The sequence below is a fragment of the Spea bombifrons genome, chromosome 1 (genome assembly GCF_027358695.1).
Source record: "Spea bombifrons isolate aSpeBom1 chromosome 1, aSpeBom1.2.pri, whole genome shotgun sequence".
Taxonomy (NCBI): domain Eukaryota; kingdom Metazoa; phylum Chordata; class Amphibia; order Anura; family Pelobatidae; genus Spea; species Spea bombifrons.
Window position 1 is genome coordinate 113,145,213 of NC_071087.1, and position 16,884 is coordinate 113,162,096.

Here is a 16,884-nt window from a genome sequence, read left to right on the forward strand (position 1 = left end):
ATAATGTTCATAGTTCCACACCGTTTACAACTTTAAGCGCTTATATCCTTCCATATACATTCTGAATGAGTTAAAGTATGCCCTGAAAAGTAAAATGAGGCTGATACAGCTATATATTTATCACTAAAGTAATTTGGGCACAATAGCTTTCATAGAAAGCTTTAAAAATGGAGGGGGGCACTAAATATGCTAGAGATTCAAATATTAAATCCTTGCATTTTTATGGTTTAATATTGCCTGAAATCGTGCATAGTATGCAATATAACAGAAAATATGTAATGTTCAGGATTCCCTCTTGTACTAAAAGTAAAAATATACTGACAAGATAGAGGGGTTGTTGGTTTGGTTTATACCCCTGAATTCACTGGGATTGCAATACTCTCTTATTGTTGTAACTTCTTTTTTACAAAGAATGTTTCTGCATTGAGAAGTGGTTGTACATTACGATTACACGTAAATAACAAATTGTACATAGTTTGTAAAGTTAGAAAATGTTTTATTGTGTGATGGATGATAGTTTGGATGAAAGCTTCAATGAGCCATGTGTTTCTATTTCTGTAATAAAATAAACATCTAAACAATCTTCACAAAATGTGTTTTTGTAGAAAAGTTGTAGTTCTAGTAATCGTTTCATAAATATTACAGTATTTGTAGAACTGTATGTTTTGACAGCTGCGATTGCTACAATCTGTAGGAAAATCAAGCAAGAAACCTACATCAGACAAAAGAGGGGTTTGTGTAAAGTGTTAAGTGGTGCAACAATCAGCGGGAACATTGTTACTATGGGGGCAGCATCTATTTCTAGCAGTATTGTTCTGTAAATCTAACCCCAATTTAAGTGTCATGGACTAAATTAGCAATTGATAATGTGTTATCATTAAGACATGCCTACTTTACCAATAAAGGTTCCACATGAGAACAAACTGACATCTTATTTTTTCACAGAATAAACATTGCATTTTATTAGCATTAAAGGAACATGAAATATTCAAGGTACATATTATTACACATCTTATCCTAATTTTTGAAACTACTATTTTAGATGAGTACAAAAGAAGCTGAGTTATTTATAATAGAATGTGCTGTGAAAATATAAAAGTCATACATTGTAATGTTACTGGTAACTATATAAGCCACGGATGCCAAATTATTGAAAAAAAAAATGCACTTTTTCTCTGTAAGAACAGACATACTTACCTCCAAGGTAAGAGCTTTCAGACACACTGAAAAGTGCTCCTATAATAAAAATAAAGACATATAGCTGCATCTTGCTTCTACACATCGGATCTCTATCGACTATACAACAGCATGCACAGAATAATATAACTGGGAGAATTATGACAGCATCGAGGCAGAAGCACCTATGAGGCCACAACACGGTGAGCATGTTAAACTCCAAATACTGAGTAAGGACTGAAGCAGGAATAACATGACTCAAAAAATCTCATACATGTGCAAAACCACCACATATTAACATCACAAAAATGATTTTCTGCTGTTACACAAAAATGGTCATTAACATTAAAGATTTTTACTGTAAGAGAGACTTTATGACAAAGACAGGGGCAGGGACTTTGAGAGAGACTGCATGACAGAGAGACTGCAGAGACATACTGTGACTTTAAAAGATAGACTATATGACTGTGATATGGGCTGGGTGACAGACTGTGAGGCTGGGTGACAGACTGTATCACTGTATGACAGGGGCTGGGTGACAGACTGTATGACTGAGACTGTGGCTGGGTTACAGGGGCTGAGTGACAGGCCGTATGACTGTGAGACTATGTGGCTAGGTGACAGACTGTATGACTGTGTGACAGGGGCAGGGTGACAGACATAACTGTGGGACTATGTGGCTGGGTGACAGACTGTATGATTGTGAGACTATATGGCTGGGTGACAGAGCGTATGACTATGAGACTGGGTGACAGATTGTATGACTGTGTGACAGGGGTAGGGTGACAGACATAACTGTGAGACTATGTGGCTGGGTGACAGACCGTATGACTCTGAGACTAGGTGGCAGACTGTTTGACTGTGAGACAGGTGCTGGGTGACGGTAAGCAAGTTTGGCCATTCCCGGTCTAGACCTGGAACGGCATTCATGGAAAAACAGCAGACCCCAGCAATACTAAAGAAGCAATACTAAAGAAGCAATACAGACGTCACCCCCCCATCCCCCCCCCCATGCAGGAGAAGCAGCATGTAGCCATTCAACTTCCAGTGTCACGGCAGCTTCACTCTACGGCTACCGCTTCCTCCTCGCGTTTAGTTCCGTGTTCCCCGCCGATAACTTTCTGTTCCTTTTCCGTTCTGGTAACCCTTTTTAGAACGGCCGCTTTCGGCTAGTTTGCTTTACGCCTGTCGCGGATTTCTTCCCTTATTGTCATAATAACGTGGGCTGGTTTTCCAAAGCTGCTGCTTCCTGTGATTGGTGCTTCCGCGGGGTGAGGGCGGGGACTGGTGCTGTCAGTCTCAGCCATGCCTGAGCAGCACAAACAGCTGCCTCAATCTAATCGGGACGGACGGCCTCGGGCGCCCTGGGATGGATCGGTAAGAGACCATCACTGATAACGAGCAGGACGAATTTTGTAGAATATGGAAATCTTCTTGTTCTAGGAGAGCGAACTGTGTGATGGGTTCATATGTGGGAACAACTTCTCCTGTTATATTATTTTAATTATATCTAAATATATGGGGGTAGTATTGGGGTCCAGAGGGACTCCAAGCTCCATAACTATCTTCATATTATTGCTATAGTAACGAGATGGTTACCTGAACAGTAATTCTATCCAAAGTCCTGAACCTTTCCACATAAAAGTGTTTGCAATGTGTGTGTTCATTAGACAGCACTTTATTGTGTTGTGTGAGTGTCATGTATGTCGGATGAATATATTCCATGACACTCTCAAGTTGTGCGGGAAGCATCTTGGCCGTGTATCCCGTTACATTCCGCAGGGAACTTTTTTCTCTAGGCACTTTTTCTTTTGGTTCTCTGGGTAACTTGGTGGAGTCACTGGTGAATTTGTCATTCCAGCAGGAACTTAACTCTGAAATTTAAATTGGCGGTACCTAAAGTCGGTTTAAATTTCCACAGCGGAGTGATGACAGGCGTGAAATATGCAGGATGTGTGATAAAAAAGTGACGCTGGTAGAAAGCTTGAAAGTGGTTTTATCACTACAACAACCGATGGTATGGTCCAGACAGCTTGATCATTTCATTGGTTGCTTTGGCGACCACTTTCCAAACTTTGTATCAGAATCAACGTTTTGTATTTACTGTATATCTCAGAAAGTCATATAGGTATTTGCCATCTTCTGATGTATAAAGTTAGGAAATGAATGCACACCTATGCCAAGGTGTCTTGGAAATATGAAAATAAATAAACTGGATATCCTTGCTGAACCTTTTAGCGATACCAGTTGACATCCCTGATGATACGTCTCTGCTAAAGAATGACTGCCGTACTTGGCGAGATTGTTAATATATAAACAGGACAGCGTAAAAGCCCTACCCTTTTATTAACGGCCTTTATTTTGGTTTTGTGTCCTCTCTTGGTAACACTATGTTGTCTTTTAATACTACCGTCATTTTTAGATTTTACAAGTTGCCTGGGATACTTATTTTCATTTCCACGCTAAATGTTGAAGCAAAAGTAATCAGGAAATAACGTGCTCTTGGTGGTTTTCACAACCATCGTTGTGTCCTAACGGTTAAGGTCACGTCCGCTTTAACTTTGCTCTTTCATTACGTGTTGTCATAGACCTGAAATAGTTACGTTGTAGGACATAGCTATGGTCACCTAGATAAGGAGACACGAGGCAGACGACCTTTGCCATACATTGATTGGGTTCTTCGCTTTGGGAATACTTTGGAAACACGCTGGCACTCGGTGCAGAGCCTGGAGCGTAAACAGTTTCTGGCATGTGTATCTCGAACCTCCCTGTCCTTTGCGTTCTGTTCCCGAGTCTTATTTTCATGGAAGCTGAAGTCTTCCAGCAAACAGGTCTTTTGTAAAAACGCATGATCTGGAATCTATCGCGTTGCAGGTTACTGCTTGCTTTACAGGCAACGAAAGAGTCCGACACGAAAAATACACGGCATTCCATTCCTATTTCTAGACACGGCTTCCAGGAGATCACTTGTAAACTATACACGTAGTTGAGCAATTTGCCGCAGCGTAAGCTCCTATTATATTAATATTATTAACTATGGTTTTATTCAGGATTCATATCGTAAGTTGCTTTTCTTTCATACACTGGCGGACGTCGCTTTCTTATTGGCACGGAGCCTTTAGTACTTTTCCTTCCATAGACTGTAGGTTCTTCTGCCAGAGCTTGTGAACAAAAAAAAATCCTCACAAAAAAAAATCCTAAATAATTAGCACATTTTAAAACAAGATGAAGTTTTGGACGATAGTTTACCTGATAAACCAAAGATTGTGTTTAGAGGGGCACATCATTTAAGGATTTTAAAAGTTCCTTATACAGGGGCCAGAGTTCTATAAATGTTATAGGTTTAGGGCGTGTAAAAGAACCAAGTAAACCACAAGAAAAATAACCACTTTTACTTTTAAAATCACAGGTGCTGAATATAAGTTAAAGGATTTTGGGACCTGTGAAACTACTGGCGTAATATACTATATGAAGAAGAGGGTTAATGAACACAGCAATAATGTTAAACGCAAACTAGAGAATCATAGAGCTCCAAAACACTTTTTAACATGTTCTAGCAACCCCAAAGAAACGGCTTTTATTGCCATAGCAAAGGGTAGAAAACACTGGAGAGCCGGGGAGACGCAATCAAAGAATTGGGCAAATTAGAGAAGGAATGGATCGATAAAAGTTAAACACTATCCCCACATGGACTCAATGCTGATTTTTAGCACCAGTTTTTTTTTTTTTTTAAATCCTGTGATTGCTACCTTAATGACGAAAATGGTGCATTTTAATTTGCACTGTTTTGTTTGTATTGTGATAAATATGCATTTTTTCCGTTCTCCTTTTGTCACTTTTTATTTATTGTTTTTATGAGCTATATTATCTTTTGGAGATTCTTTTATGGACTTAACGATACACAAACGCTATGATAGGAGGCTAACACAATCGAGAGAACAAAGAGTTAATTTTCAAGCTGGAACACACTGACAAGGATCCTGTTACACAGAGAACTGCAGGAGGATGATCTTGCGAGACTATGACACCAACGAGATTGGAACTAGGATGTGAATGGTGAAATCCCCGTTATTGGAGCCAGGGAAGAACAAGAATAGAGCATATTAGAAACCTGCAAGAGGTGAAACGCGTCGCCGGAGAGCATCAAGGGCATCCAATCCTAAACCTACTGCTTTATACCTAGACGGCTTCAAGGACTTGGGAGTAGGGATCCGAGTTGTCCCGTTGTTTTAAATTGTAAGGTATTTTATGTACTTCTTTTATGTAATAAACCCCGTTTACTTCAGCATCCTCAGTAAGGAGTATACTTGCTCACTAAAGAGTGAAGAGAGTGTAATATACTTGTTATTAACCCCTTCACTCCCCAGGGGTTTTCATAACCTAAGGACCAACATTTGTCATTTTTACCATATTATTTGTGAAACCATAATTCCCCTTTTCCATATTTGATGAACCCGCACAAAATGATACATCATTTTGTTCAGAAGAAGTAGGACCTTCTGTTAAAATTATAGAAATACATAACCACATAATGTATAGTAAGTGAAGGGAGAGAGGGGATCTTTTCTCGGGTAGGGTTACGTAGCCACTGCCTTAAAACACCAAAGATGTGGCTTCTCTATGCACACAATAAAACAAAGATAGAAAAAGTAATTTGTGGGAGTGCTTAAGGAGTTAAATATGTAAACCCAGACAGTAGCAATCGTACATATAAAAATGTAAAAAGTACAAGGCAGGATCTAGAAAAGTAAAACAATTTAATAATTAAGACATCTTCTGTCATTAAACAATGTATCTAAAAATAAACATACACTATAAAGAACTATTTCCAAACAAGGTTCACATATATTTAACTCCTTAAGCGCCCTGCCAATTACTGTTTCTATAAAATATGATCATATTTGTGAAAATATTTTTTTTTTTACTAAAATAGAAAACAGACCCAAATCACATGTTCTGTAATCTTGCTTACATGTTCTCCTATATCATAGGTGACACAGCTGAACGACCCTCTTTATGTTCAGCAACATCGCCTGATTACAGTCATACCCCAAACACATTTTTTTATGATCAAAAGGGCCACATCCATGATTTACATATTACCCCATATGACGTATTTTTTATACTATTAGCTTATGGGGTTTGGGGGCAGTGATTTATTTTTTTACTTATAGTGGTAGGGCTGAATAAATTATATATATATATATATATATATATATATATATATACACATTTTTTTTTATTTTTTATTATTTTCCATTTTTTTTCTTTGTGAGGTTCTGATCCTTTACTAACGAGAACTGATCTTGATTCATAAGCTAAGAATTTGGAGTATCTACTTTATATCTTGCACAGAGTGTTTTTATTGTTGGATTTTATTTATGAAATATAATGTTAGTGCAATTCTTTACTTTTCCAGAAGTATAAGGTTACTGGACGCAGACAACTTGGCATTGAAATGACTATTGAGCTATGTCATCAAGATTGTAAGCTTGTTTGAGCAGGGCCCTCGTCACCTGTTGTCTCTGTAAGTCAATTTGTTATACGACACTACGATACTACTATACTATGATACTACTTGTTGTATCCTGTCCACCCATTGTACAGCGCTATGGAATTTGATGGCGCTATATAAAACAATAAATACAAATAATTGTGTGCATAATGTGTGGTATGCAAAGAATGGATCTCAGTGATTTACCGGATTTGCCGTCACTTTATTTGTTGCCACTTGGTATTCTTGAAAAAAACGGTGTATTAGAAAACTAGAGCTTTTAACAATAAAACCAATGGTTCCAAGTTGTATTAGTGCTGGTCTTTTTTTTATTGTGCCTTTTCAGGGTGGTAAACACTGTTGTTTTCTTTCTTTTAATCTAATTACGGTGGTGTGGCGTTCCTGTACACCATGTTCTGGCAGGAGATGTAGTCTGTCCTCAGCAGAACTCTCGTCATTGCAAGAGTCAACACTGAAATTTAAGCCAGTTAATAAATGAACCTTATACCCGCTGTCAGAAACACGCGCCCAGAAGGGTTCCGTTAAGCCTCTTAACTTACAGCACCGCCGGCTGCCAGCCTTATTCCTTGAATACGGTGAAGTAAATAAAAGGGTTTCTAGGCCTATGGGTTTATTCACTAAAGGCAGAGTTGGCATAGGGGTTTGTATTTTAGTGCATCCACTATACATTATGAGGAGCCAACTCCAGTTAGCTTCTGTGGCAGGAAGAGCTTCTCTGGCCCTGTATAATGTATAGTGAAATCAGTGAACTTTCTCATGCATTGAATTTTGCATTTTATAGGCCTTAATGCCGGAGAAACCTACTAATGTTGGTATGTGAAAGCTGAAACCACAACTTTTACTTTAGCGACTGAAATTCCTCTTCACGTGTAACCTCCGTAGGGGGGGAATGCAAAATCTAACCTCATAAACAGTTGAGTTCTTAAAGTATTATCATACCTGGGAACTCTCTCAGTTTGACCCGGAGATTGCCGGGTGAGAGCCGCTTCTCCGGGTTCTCCGGGTCAAGACTCAAATCCTCCAGGTCGCAGGAGCGGGGTCCTGACAAGCCCCTCTCCCCGCCCATTTTTCCTTTAAATTGGGGTGTTTCACACTGCCATCAGCAGGAACGCCCCCGACGTCAGTGGGAACTCCCATTAATGTCAGTGGGACCGCCCACCAACGTCGGCGGGACCGCCCGTTGACGTCAGTGGGCAGTCCTGGCCGTGTCCCGCAAGGGAAGGCTCTGGGTAGCCGGAGCCCAGAAGTTCCCAGGAATGAGTATTATACAGTAAAGCCTCATGTGCTGAAGTCCCGGGGCATTATATTATTAGGTTGTTAGGTAAACCTTTTATAGAAAAGTAGAGCATTTAATAATTAGATTCCCACACCAAATGGATGCCAATACAGTATTAACCCTTTGTGTCCATAGGATGTACCTGGTACATCCAATAGAAAATCCCGCGGTGCGCTCTAATGCGCACCTCATGTGGCACGTGAGAACCAATCAGCGGCCAATGCAGTCATGTGATCGCATCGCTGTTAATGCAGATGTTCTGCCCCTCTCCTCCATCTTTGTAGTCTGGGGTAGAGAGAAAGGGCATTGTGGCTACAGTGTGTAATATTATATTGCAGCCTCTTACGCCCTTTAGGGTAGTTTAGTAATGTGGCTAAGAGGAACTGGGTAGGAAGTGAAGTTTATGGATGGAAAAATAAATATATAAAAAAGAAAAATAAATGTTTTTTTTGTGAAGTTTAAAATAGAATGCTTCCACGGTACAAAAGAAAAGCATATTCCATTTTACGTCTCTGATGAAGCCAAAATCTGACGTGTCAGATGACGCTGATGTGTAGGTTCCACCTGCTGTTATGTGGTGTATGGAACCTGTCCATGACCAATGTTGGGTACCCCAAATATATTAGAGTCAGAAATGCCCCCATTTATTGTGACTCCTGGCATCGGAATTGATATTGATGACAGCGAGCCAATACATTCCCCCCCCCAATTCTTCATGCTGCCCAATGTTATCCCAGCGCTCTGCATTAATAACCGGCACACTCTCTTTATTTGGGGCCGGTTAGGGGGGGGAATCTATGGTATCCACAACCGGCCCATAGGCCTGAATGGAGACTCTGGAGCTCAAGTATGTTTTACCAGCTAAGGCATAGTTTAGCCCTAGAGTTTCCATTCGGGACTATGAAGTTTAGATTCCGGGCTTCAACCCCAGTAGCCCACTCTAAGACACCACTGTGCCACAGTTTGCAATCCAATATGAAACCTGTAAAAGAATGTAATAAATACAGACCTACCATGTAGTCTCCGGGTGAAATCGCAGCAGAACCAGGCTTTTTGGCCACAAAGTGAAGCTGCCCCACAATATCTGTCCCAATTCCTCCTCCCTGCTTCACTAACCTACCCCAAAGTACTGCTTATGTGAGCAGGAGGCAAGTCCTTTACCAAACAGCGATGCTTGCCTATAGTTTCCTTCCATGTAAATGCATAATTTATTAACACATGCATCAGTATTGCTTTTTTGCTTGATTTATTCCCTAAAAGAATTACAGGGTATGTAAAGACCAAATTATTAAGTTCTTATACTTGCAAGTAGACCTTTAGGGCATAGCCAGGGAATACCATTCAAAAATACCGTACCTATCAAAGGCATAAATATTGGGGATTCCGTCACACTTTATTGCTGTATATTGTTTAGGCCTCCAAATACCCCAAGTTCGGTGAGTCCTATCAAATTTTTCGTGGCTATTTTGCTTACTAAGATGCTGAATCGGTGGGTCTGCAGTGCATTTTAACCCAAACGTGACTCTCAACCAATTTATAGCCTCTACTCCGGACTCCATTAATGAGGCACCTGCGGTGTTCAGAGAAGGATTTAAATTGCACACATATGGTAAGATGGAATCACCAATGTTTATGTCTTGGATAGGTGTTTTAACCCTTTCAAGACCGGGACGTACCTGGTACTTCCGGGTCAAAGGTCACCGGCAGACAGGGACGTACCAGGTGCATCATCGTTGATGCGCGATCCCAGCGTCGCTATGGACGCTGGGATTGCGAGGGGTGGCTGCTACTGACCGTTGGGTGTCCCCAGCGATCCGTAGCAGCCACTCCCACTCAATTCCGTGCACGTGATCGCTTTGCACCGAATCACGAGCACGGAATTCAATTATTTAAAAAAAAAGTGCCGGTCCTGAAGGGGTTAAAGGGTATTCACTGGGTTATGCGCTGATTTCTTTCTTTGTTTTGTGTATTTATTGGTCATCACTATTCTAGCAGCAATCCAGGATTTTATAGTTGCTCCTGTTATATACATATAGAAATATATATATATATATATATATATACACATACATATACATACACACACACACATATATATATATATATATGTGTGTGTGTGTGTGTGTGTGTGTGTGTGTGTGTGTGTGTGTGTGTGTGTGTGTGTGTGTGTGTGTGTGTGTGTGTGTGTGTGTGTGTGTGTGTGTGTGTGTGTGTGTGTGTGTGTGTGTGTGCGCGCAAAATAAATCTGCTTTAAGGAGAAATCATTCAAAAACAGTTTTTTTACCGACACCTTATTACACAGCGACACCTAGTGTTGAACAGGAATCAGTGACAGTAAATATATACCCCATTTCAAAAGAAAAGGTTCATTGGGACAACAAACCAAGCACAGTAATATGCTAAGAAAAAAAAACTACTGATACTAATGCAGTAGCTTTAGTGTTGTTTCCTTTTACCTTCTGTCATATCAAAACACCAATGATTTCCACCATATATATTTTACTTTACTGAGAGGGTAGTGGATAAGTGGAACAGCCTCACGGCAGACTAGATGGGACCGAATAGTGCTTATCTGCTGTTAAATTCTGTTTCCATGTTTATCGTTTGCATTGCACTGTGTTTTCATAGAGGATTTTTTTAATGATCGCATGCAATCGGTTTACTGTCAATTTCCAACAACCATTCTCTAGTTTATTTTGATTTACCAGGCATGTAAGATGGTCAAAAAGAAAGTTAAAAATTATTGAAAGTTCATAGTTTAACAGTAAAAAACCTGCACCACCTTTACAAAAGACAGAATACAACAGAATACTATTTTTGTAATACGGTATATATCTTTATTCAATAGTATATAAAATACATGGTGCAGCTATATGATGTTATCATATATTGTTTAGTAATTGCATTGACAGATATTTCTGTACACTACGTACCTTAATGCATTTTTGATTTTCAAATATACATTTAAATACTTTATCACAATACATACCGCAATCATTAAGGACAAGAAGAAAAAGTATAATGTTGGAGGAGAGAGGATCCAGTCGAGGTCAGGAGTGTTTCATGAATAGTATTTGTTTTTTAATGTTTACATTTTTTTTTTACAGGTCCTCCTATGATAATTCTCTGGATCTTGTCATCATTGCTGATTGCAGTATGGTCAATTTGTAAAACAGCTGGAAGGCGTCTCCAAGCATTTCTCCATCTTAGGAGTCACATCATGGAAGCTGACAAGGAACAACCTGGAGACAGCCAGTCAGCAGATGCTGCTTCTTCCGCTGTATTAGGGGAAAGTCATAGGAATCCCCCCGTCCGTACGCAAGACTCAATACCCCCCAGCAGTGGGTCTCTACCTCCAACTACTCCTTCTACTGCAACAAGAACAGAGCAGAAACAGCTGAAATTTGGCCCCTCTCGTGGAAGTAAAGCAGAACCTAAGAGCCAAAAGACAAGAAACCCACCACTATCCAGGTTTATCTTGGGTTCCTCAGAGGACAACTCTGATGATGATGAGTGCGGGCCTTTCAAAGCTGCTAGAAGAAACAGCTTCACCAGCCTCGGTTCTCAGACTCCTTCTCTGTCTTCCCTCCCGGAAACTGAAACCCTGACCACAACCATGAGGTAAGGACGTACAAGAAATAGCTTGCCAAGGTGACTTCTCATAATTATCACAGTCTTCATAACATTAAAGGAGGGAAAACAGTACAGTATATACAGAAACAGCTTTAAACCAAACTCTGGGAGGACTCCCTTTTGTAGCTCTGTGAAGGTGAAACATTATTTTTAAGTTGTCATTAAGATAAGGTTTTGCAAACTAGCTGGTGTTGAACAGGACCTCCATGATACTCAGGATTTTGTTGGTTGAGCAACATAGGTCATGCAATCAAGCAAAAGCAAGAATGGTTGTTGTTTTCTTAATATAGACCGTAACAAGGTCTAAAGCCAAAACAAGCTAAGGGTGAAGTCTTGTTCTTTTGCACAGATGAGCAGATTGTTTGGATCCAGTTACAGGGCCAGACTGGGAATGAAAAGCAGCCCAGGAAATTTTGGACACCAGCCCCATATAAGCTCATGTGCTCACATGCCACACGAGGGGCGTAATTAGAAACCACATTGGCACACCAGCTTCACAAACAACATGTCTCACAGTGTCACCTTTGTTCCCAAGCAGCTTGTCTGTGACGTCTTTTTCCCCAAGCAACTTGTCTATCCTAAGCCTGGTTGTTCCACCTAACCCCTTTAAATGCCCTGCTTGTGCCGCCTCTGCCACTTAACATCATGCTTGTGCCATCCATGCCCCTTAAAATGCCTACCTCTGCCACCTCTGCCCTTAAACAGCCTGGGCCAAATCTTACCCTAAACACTCATTTTGTGCTGTTGGCTTGAATGATGCCATGTCTAACGTCTAAACCGCCTGCTTGTGCCGCCTCTGCCCCTTAAACATCCTGCTTGTGTCTTCTCTGCCCCTTCAAAAGCCTGCCTGTGCCATCTCTGCCCCTAAACACATATAGTCACTTACTTACTCACTGATGACAATCGTTTTGTGCTGGTTTTAAGTTGGCTTGAGTGATGCCATCTCTAATGCCTAACCAGCCTGGTTGTGCCATCTCTGCCCCTAAACACTTACATATATTCACTCATTTACTCACTGGTGCTATTTTGTGCTATTTTTGGCTTGATTGATGAACCAGTTCCCAAGGATTTTTTTCTTGCTCATATTTACATCGATTTCTCTAGCACTACAGCTGTTACAGACATTATTTAGCAAACATCCCCAATAAAAGTTAACATCTGGTTATACAGCTTCTTGGGCTTTTTACAAACACCTGCATCAAGATTGAGGAGTATCAAATATTTGTTCTATCGTACAGAGCCCTTGTTTGCGCAGGACAGCAGGCACGTCTTGCTCCATGTCACCCAGGAACAAATTCCACTGTAGCCATGAATCCTGGATAGTGATATGTTTTAGTTCATAGCAACTAGATAATATATATTATTGCCATAAAACAGTGCTTGTTTATGTACTGTACAGTAAATTTAATTACCAATTTTCAAGGCACATTGATAACTAAAGTAGCAAAGGTGATCTCTTCAGTGAGTGTAGGAGATTCAGGCACAGCATAGTACTGGACGCTCAATTGTGGAAAACAGACATTTTTGAATGGTAAGTCAATAAATTATAGATATTGTTTTTAAAATCTTACCCATTTTGACGTGTTGGACATTTGAAAAAATGACATCTGTTTGTTAGCAAGTTTCTCCAGAAGGTCAGTCTGAGTTGGCCCTGTATAATGCATAATTTAAAGTCTGAGAAGATATGGAGAAATCTCATTGATTTGACTACATTATACAGGGCCAGTCAAGCTCTTCCCACAGCAGAAGCTCACTGGGGTTGGACCTTCGTAATGTAAAGTAAGTTGAAGGAGCGGAAAGAACTCACCGTTTAGTGAATAAGCCCCATTGAGATCTAGAGCTCGATATTAGTTTCAGATGTAACATGTCCAGATCTCCAAATGTCCTTGTTTGGGAACCACATTCCTCTATCACTTTTTCCTCCTCTGATGCCCCTCTTATCTAGAGCAGCAGAATGTTTTCTGTGTATAGGTGTATAACAGTGTTCTAAAGTTCTAAAAGCATAGGAACATCTTATATTTTAAACAGTGTTAATAAAGTAGACCAATCAATAAATAAATAAGTGTTGCTAAAGCCCTGTCCTGTTTGCTAGCAGGTTCGTACACCTAGGTATTAAACTATCTAGAAGGACTGAAGTTGAAAGTAAAGGCAATCTTTAAGTAATCCCAAAAGCGTAGGCTTTCCGGATCTCTACAAACACAGGATTAATCAGAGCCTCAGACTTTATGGTGGATCCACCTGTGCCGAGACGAGGAGAGTCACAAAACCTGCACTGTTGGCTGGAAGCGTGAAGTTTAGAAGCCACTGCCCTACGCAGACTGATTGTCCTTTTCTGATATTGGATGTTACAAGTACATTTTCTCTAAGATGATCATGAGAACGGCTTGTTAAAGAATGTATTCTGAATGATAACACATTGTGCAAGTGCTCCCCAAACGTTCTCCAGTGTTTCCATACTCCTGTCCCAACAAGACCAAATTGTCCAGGGTGCCTGCTAAAACGGCTTATCAACCCCAGGCCGAGTCCTTACAATGCCATTCTAAGGGCACATTAAGGTAATTGTTGGTAATAGCAATAGTTTAGGGCACAGAATGTATTCTTACGTGTTTGTGATCATATTGCAATAACATAGGTAGATGTTAACTAGAAGAAAAACTGTGCACATGTATTAAATAACGCAACAGCAACAGCACTGGATAAAGGAAACGTATGCATTATAACAAATTCAGTGGCATGCTTATACAAGCAGCTTACCCAGGCTACAATATACCACAAACACCCGTTTATAGAGCTGCTTTTGTCCATAGAAATCACAGTAATACAGGCTGACTAGATGGCTGAACTCTGTATATCTAAAGCTATAGTTCCAAAGCTATCCTTAAAATCAGATGCATTGTACCTGTAGAACAGGTGGGGTAAGGGTCAGATTCACGCCAGACTCCCAGCTGGATGAGCGGCCAACTCCCATCTTTGGCACACCCCGGGCTGCAGGCATAAGGTTTACTAAAGCTAGCCCTGGGTAGCCGTCCTCTTACTCTTGAGCCACCCCAAGCCAATCATGAGGCCTGAACCCGCACTGGCTCAACCAGCCAGCTTTGCGTAAAGAGTTAACGGTGTTGAATAGCAGCTAAATAGCCAGGGGTGATTTTATGTCACTGTGTTTATTATGGTAATTCTAAAATATTTAGTATGGATGATGCTGTTTTTGTAGCATTTTTATATCATTATGCATTATTAAGAGCAAATCCCATTGGGGTTTTCTTGTAAGAAGGGCTGAGCTGTTCCTGTGTGCGTTAATAGGAGGATAAGTCTTCCATCGGATTTAACTATGCCTTACGCAGGGCCAAATGTAGGAGAAGCATACTTGGTCGGTCCCTTCATAATGCATAGTGATTAAATTAAAGAGCTGAAAGGCTCCACTCTCCTGGAAACTCCCTAGTTAGTGAAATTGAAGGCATGGTAGGTTTATTTCGTACAGTGGCGGTATTCATGTAATTGAACACAGATGTTCTGTATGTGTAAAGAAAACACAGCCAGAATTTCCGTTAAGCATGTTATTGAGCGTTCATCTTTCATAGTAACCAGTAACTCAGACGTGTTGCTGGATGTGCCCATGTGCTTGTCGATGCTCTGAAGACCAGAATTGCTCTCATGGTTTACGACCATTTCCACCTGAAATTGTGCCACAAGCCACAGCCGGACCAATATATATGGAATTTAGGATTCAACCACAAGGATATATTGACAAATGGCAGTCACAGTTATTATCATCTTTTATTTATATAGCACCAACAATTTATGCTTCAGTTTCCATCTCCCTCACTTCACTATTTATTATGAAAGACCAACACCGGCAAGTTTCTCCAGCAAGGGCTAAGTTGGCCCTAAATAATGCATGGCGTACCTGCCAACTGTCCCACTATAAAGACTGCCTATGTACAATGCATTATACTGTGTACAGGCAGCATCAGGTTTAAGCTGTATCTGTCTGAAATAAGCTCCCGATACCCTGAGACAGAGATGTTAGGGGCCTAAAGTGGGTGGGGTTATGTTGTGTCTCATAACTCCACCTACTTTAGGCCACACCTCCTTTTGGTCCCAGGACACCTGGAGCAAAAGTTGGTAAGTATGGCATGGGCAAGAAGACTTGGGGAAATCTTTCTGACTTGACTATGCATTATACAGGGCCAGCCGAGCTGGTGTTGGCCTATCACAATGTATAGTGGAGTCAAAATCACCAATCCATGTAAATTCTCCTGACAACAATTGAAAATGTTTTAGTAGATAAGAAATTAAATTTATCTATGACGCGTATTAAAAAAATAGTTGCCAGCTGTAAAATCTTAGTAGCTGTGTTTATTCAATTGCTGAGATTTAGCCAGGTCCTAGGAAGCGTCCCCAGGTCAAGTCGAGCTTCTGGTTTTTCTGGTTTGGCTTCTTTTTCACATTTTTCATCTCCCTGTTTCAGTCTTTTGGTTAAAGCCGCCACGCAGGCTTTTGTTGAATGAGCCACTGGTTAGACTCTACATTGCTCTGTGGAAAAACCAGCCGTGGAAGCATCCATCCAGTGTTTATATCTCTTTTATCTCTTGTGTGATGCACACTAAATCCTTCTAGATTGTAAGCTTGTTTGACCAGGACCATACTTTCCTTACCTGTAAGTGAAAATTGTTATGTACCATTTCTCATGTCCTGTTAACCCATTGTACTGCACTGTGGAATATGATGGTGCTTTATAAGTGAATGAATAAAAATAACATTGTTTGCCATCCTACTAAAAGATACAGAGTATACGGCAAGGTGCTATCTTACACAGTATTGGTGGGAAGAGATTTTACTAGATCGGGATGGTTCATCGTGCTTCTGCATTTCTGATTTGTTGGTAGATCAGTGGAACAGCCTCCCAGCAGAGGTTAAGGTAGAGGTTAATATGGTAAGGGAATTTAAACATGCATGGAATAAGCATATGGCTATAAGGTTTGAGTCTTTAAAACAGGAAAAATGGACAGACTAAGTGGGCCAAATTGTTCTTATCTGCTGTGACATTCTGTATTTCTATATCCCTGACACTAACTTTGCTAACAAGGCTTAATTGTTATTTGACACAAATGCAGGCCCTGATTGGTTGTTGCTTTATAAGCTGAAAAGGCTTCTTAAAATCTTATCTGCAGTTTTTATGCTTTTCAAACGTCAGGGTAATTTTCTTCAGGGAGGGAAACTGATTTAGTATATTGTTCTAGTAAATGCATCGTATAAAAATATATGTTGATTGGTAGTTTGTACA

At 40.3% G+C, this 16,884-nt stretch overlaps 1 protein-coding gene across 2 annotated transcripts in view; it reads left to right on the top strand.

The window, feature by feature from the left end:
- The first annotated feature begins 2,495 nt into the window (after nt 1–2,495).
- ACACB (acetyl-CoA carboxylase beta) overlaps nt 2,496–16,884 on the top strand; it is a 50,823-nt gene continuing 36,434 nt past the window's right edge. For both annotated transcript variants that reach the window (XM_053469113.1, XM_053469118.1), the window contains exons 1-2: nt 2,496–2,553; nt 11,075–11,588. In XM_053469113.1, coding sequence (XP_053325088.1) covers nt 11,083–11,588 — 506 coding nt within the window. In that variant the 5' untranslated portion in view covers nt 2,496–2,553; nt 11,075–11,082. The remainder of the gene's footprint in view (nt 2,554–11,074; nt 11,589–16,884) is intronic.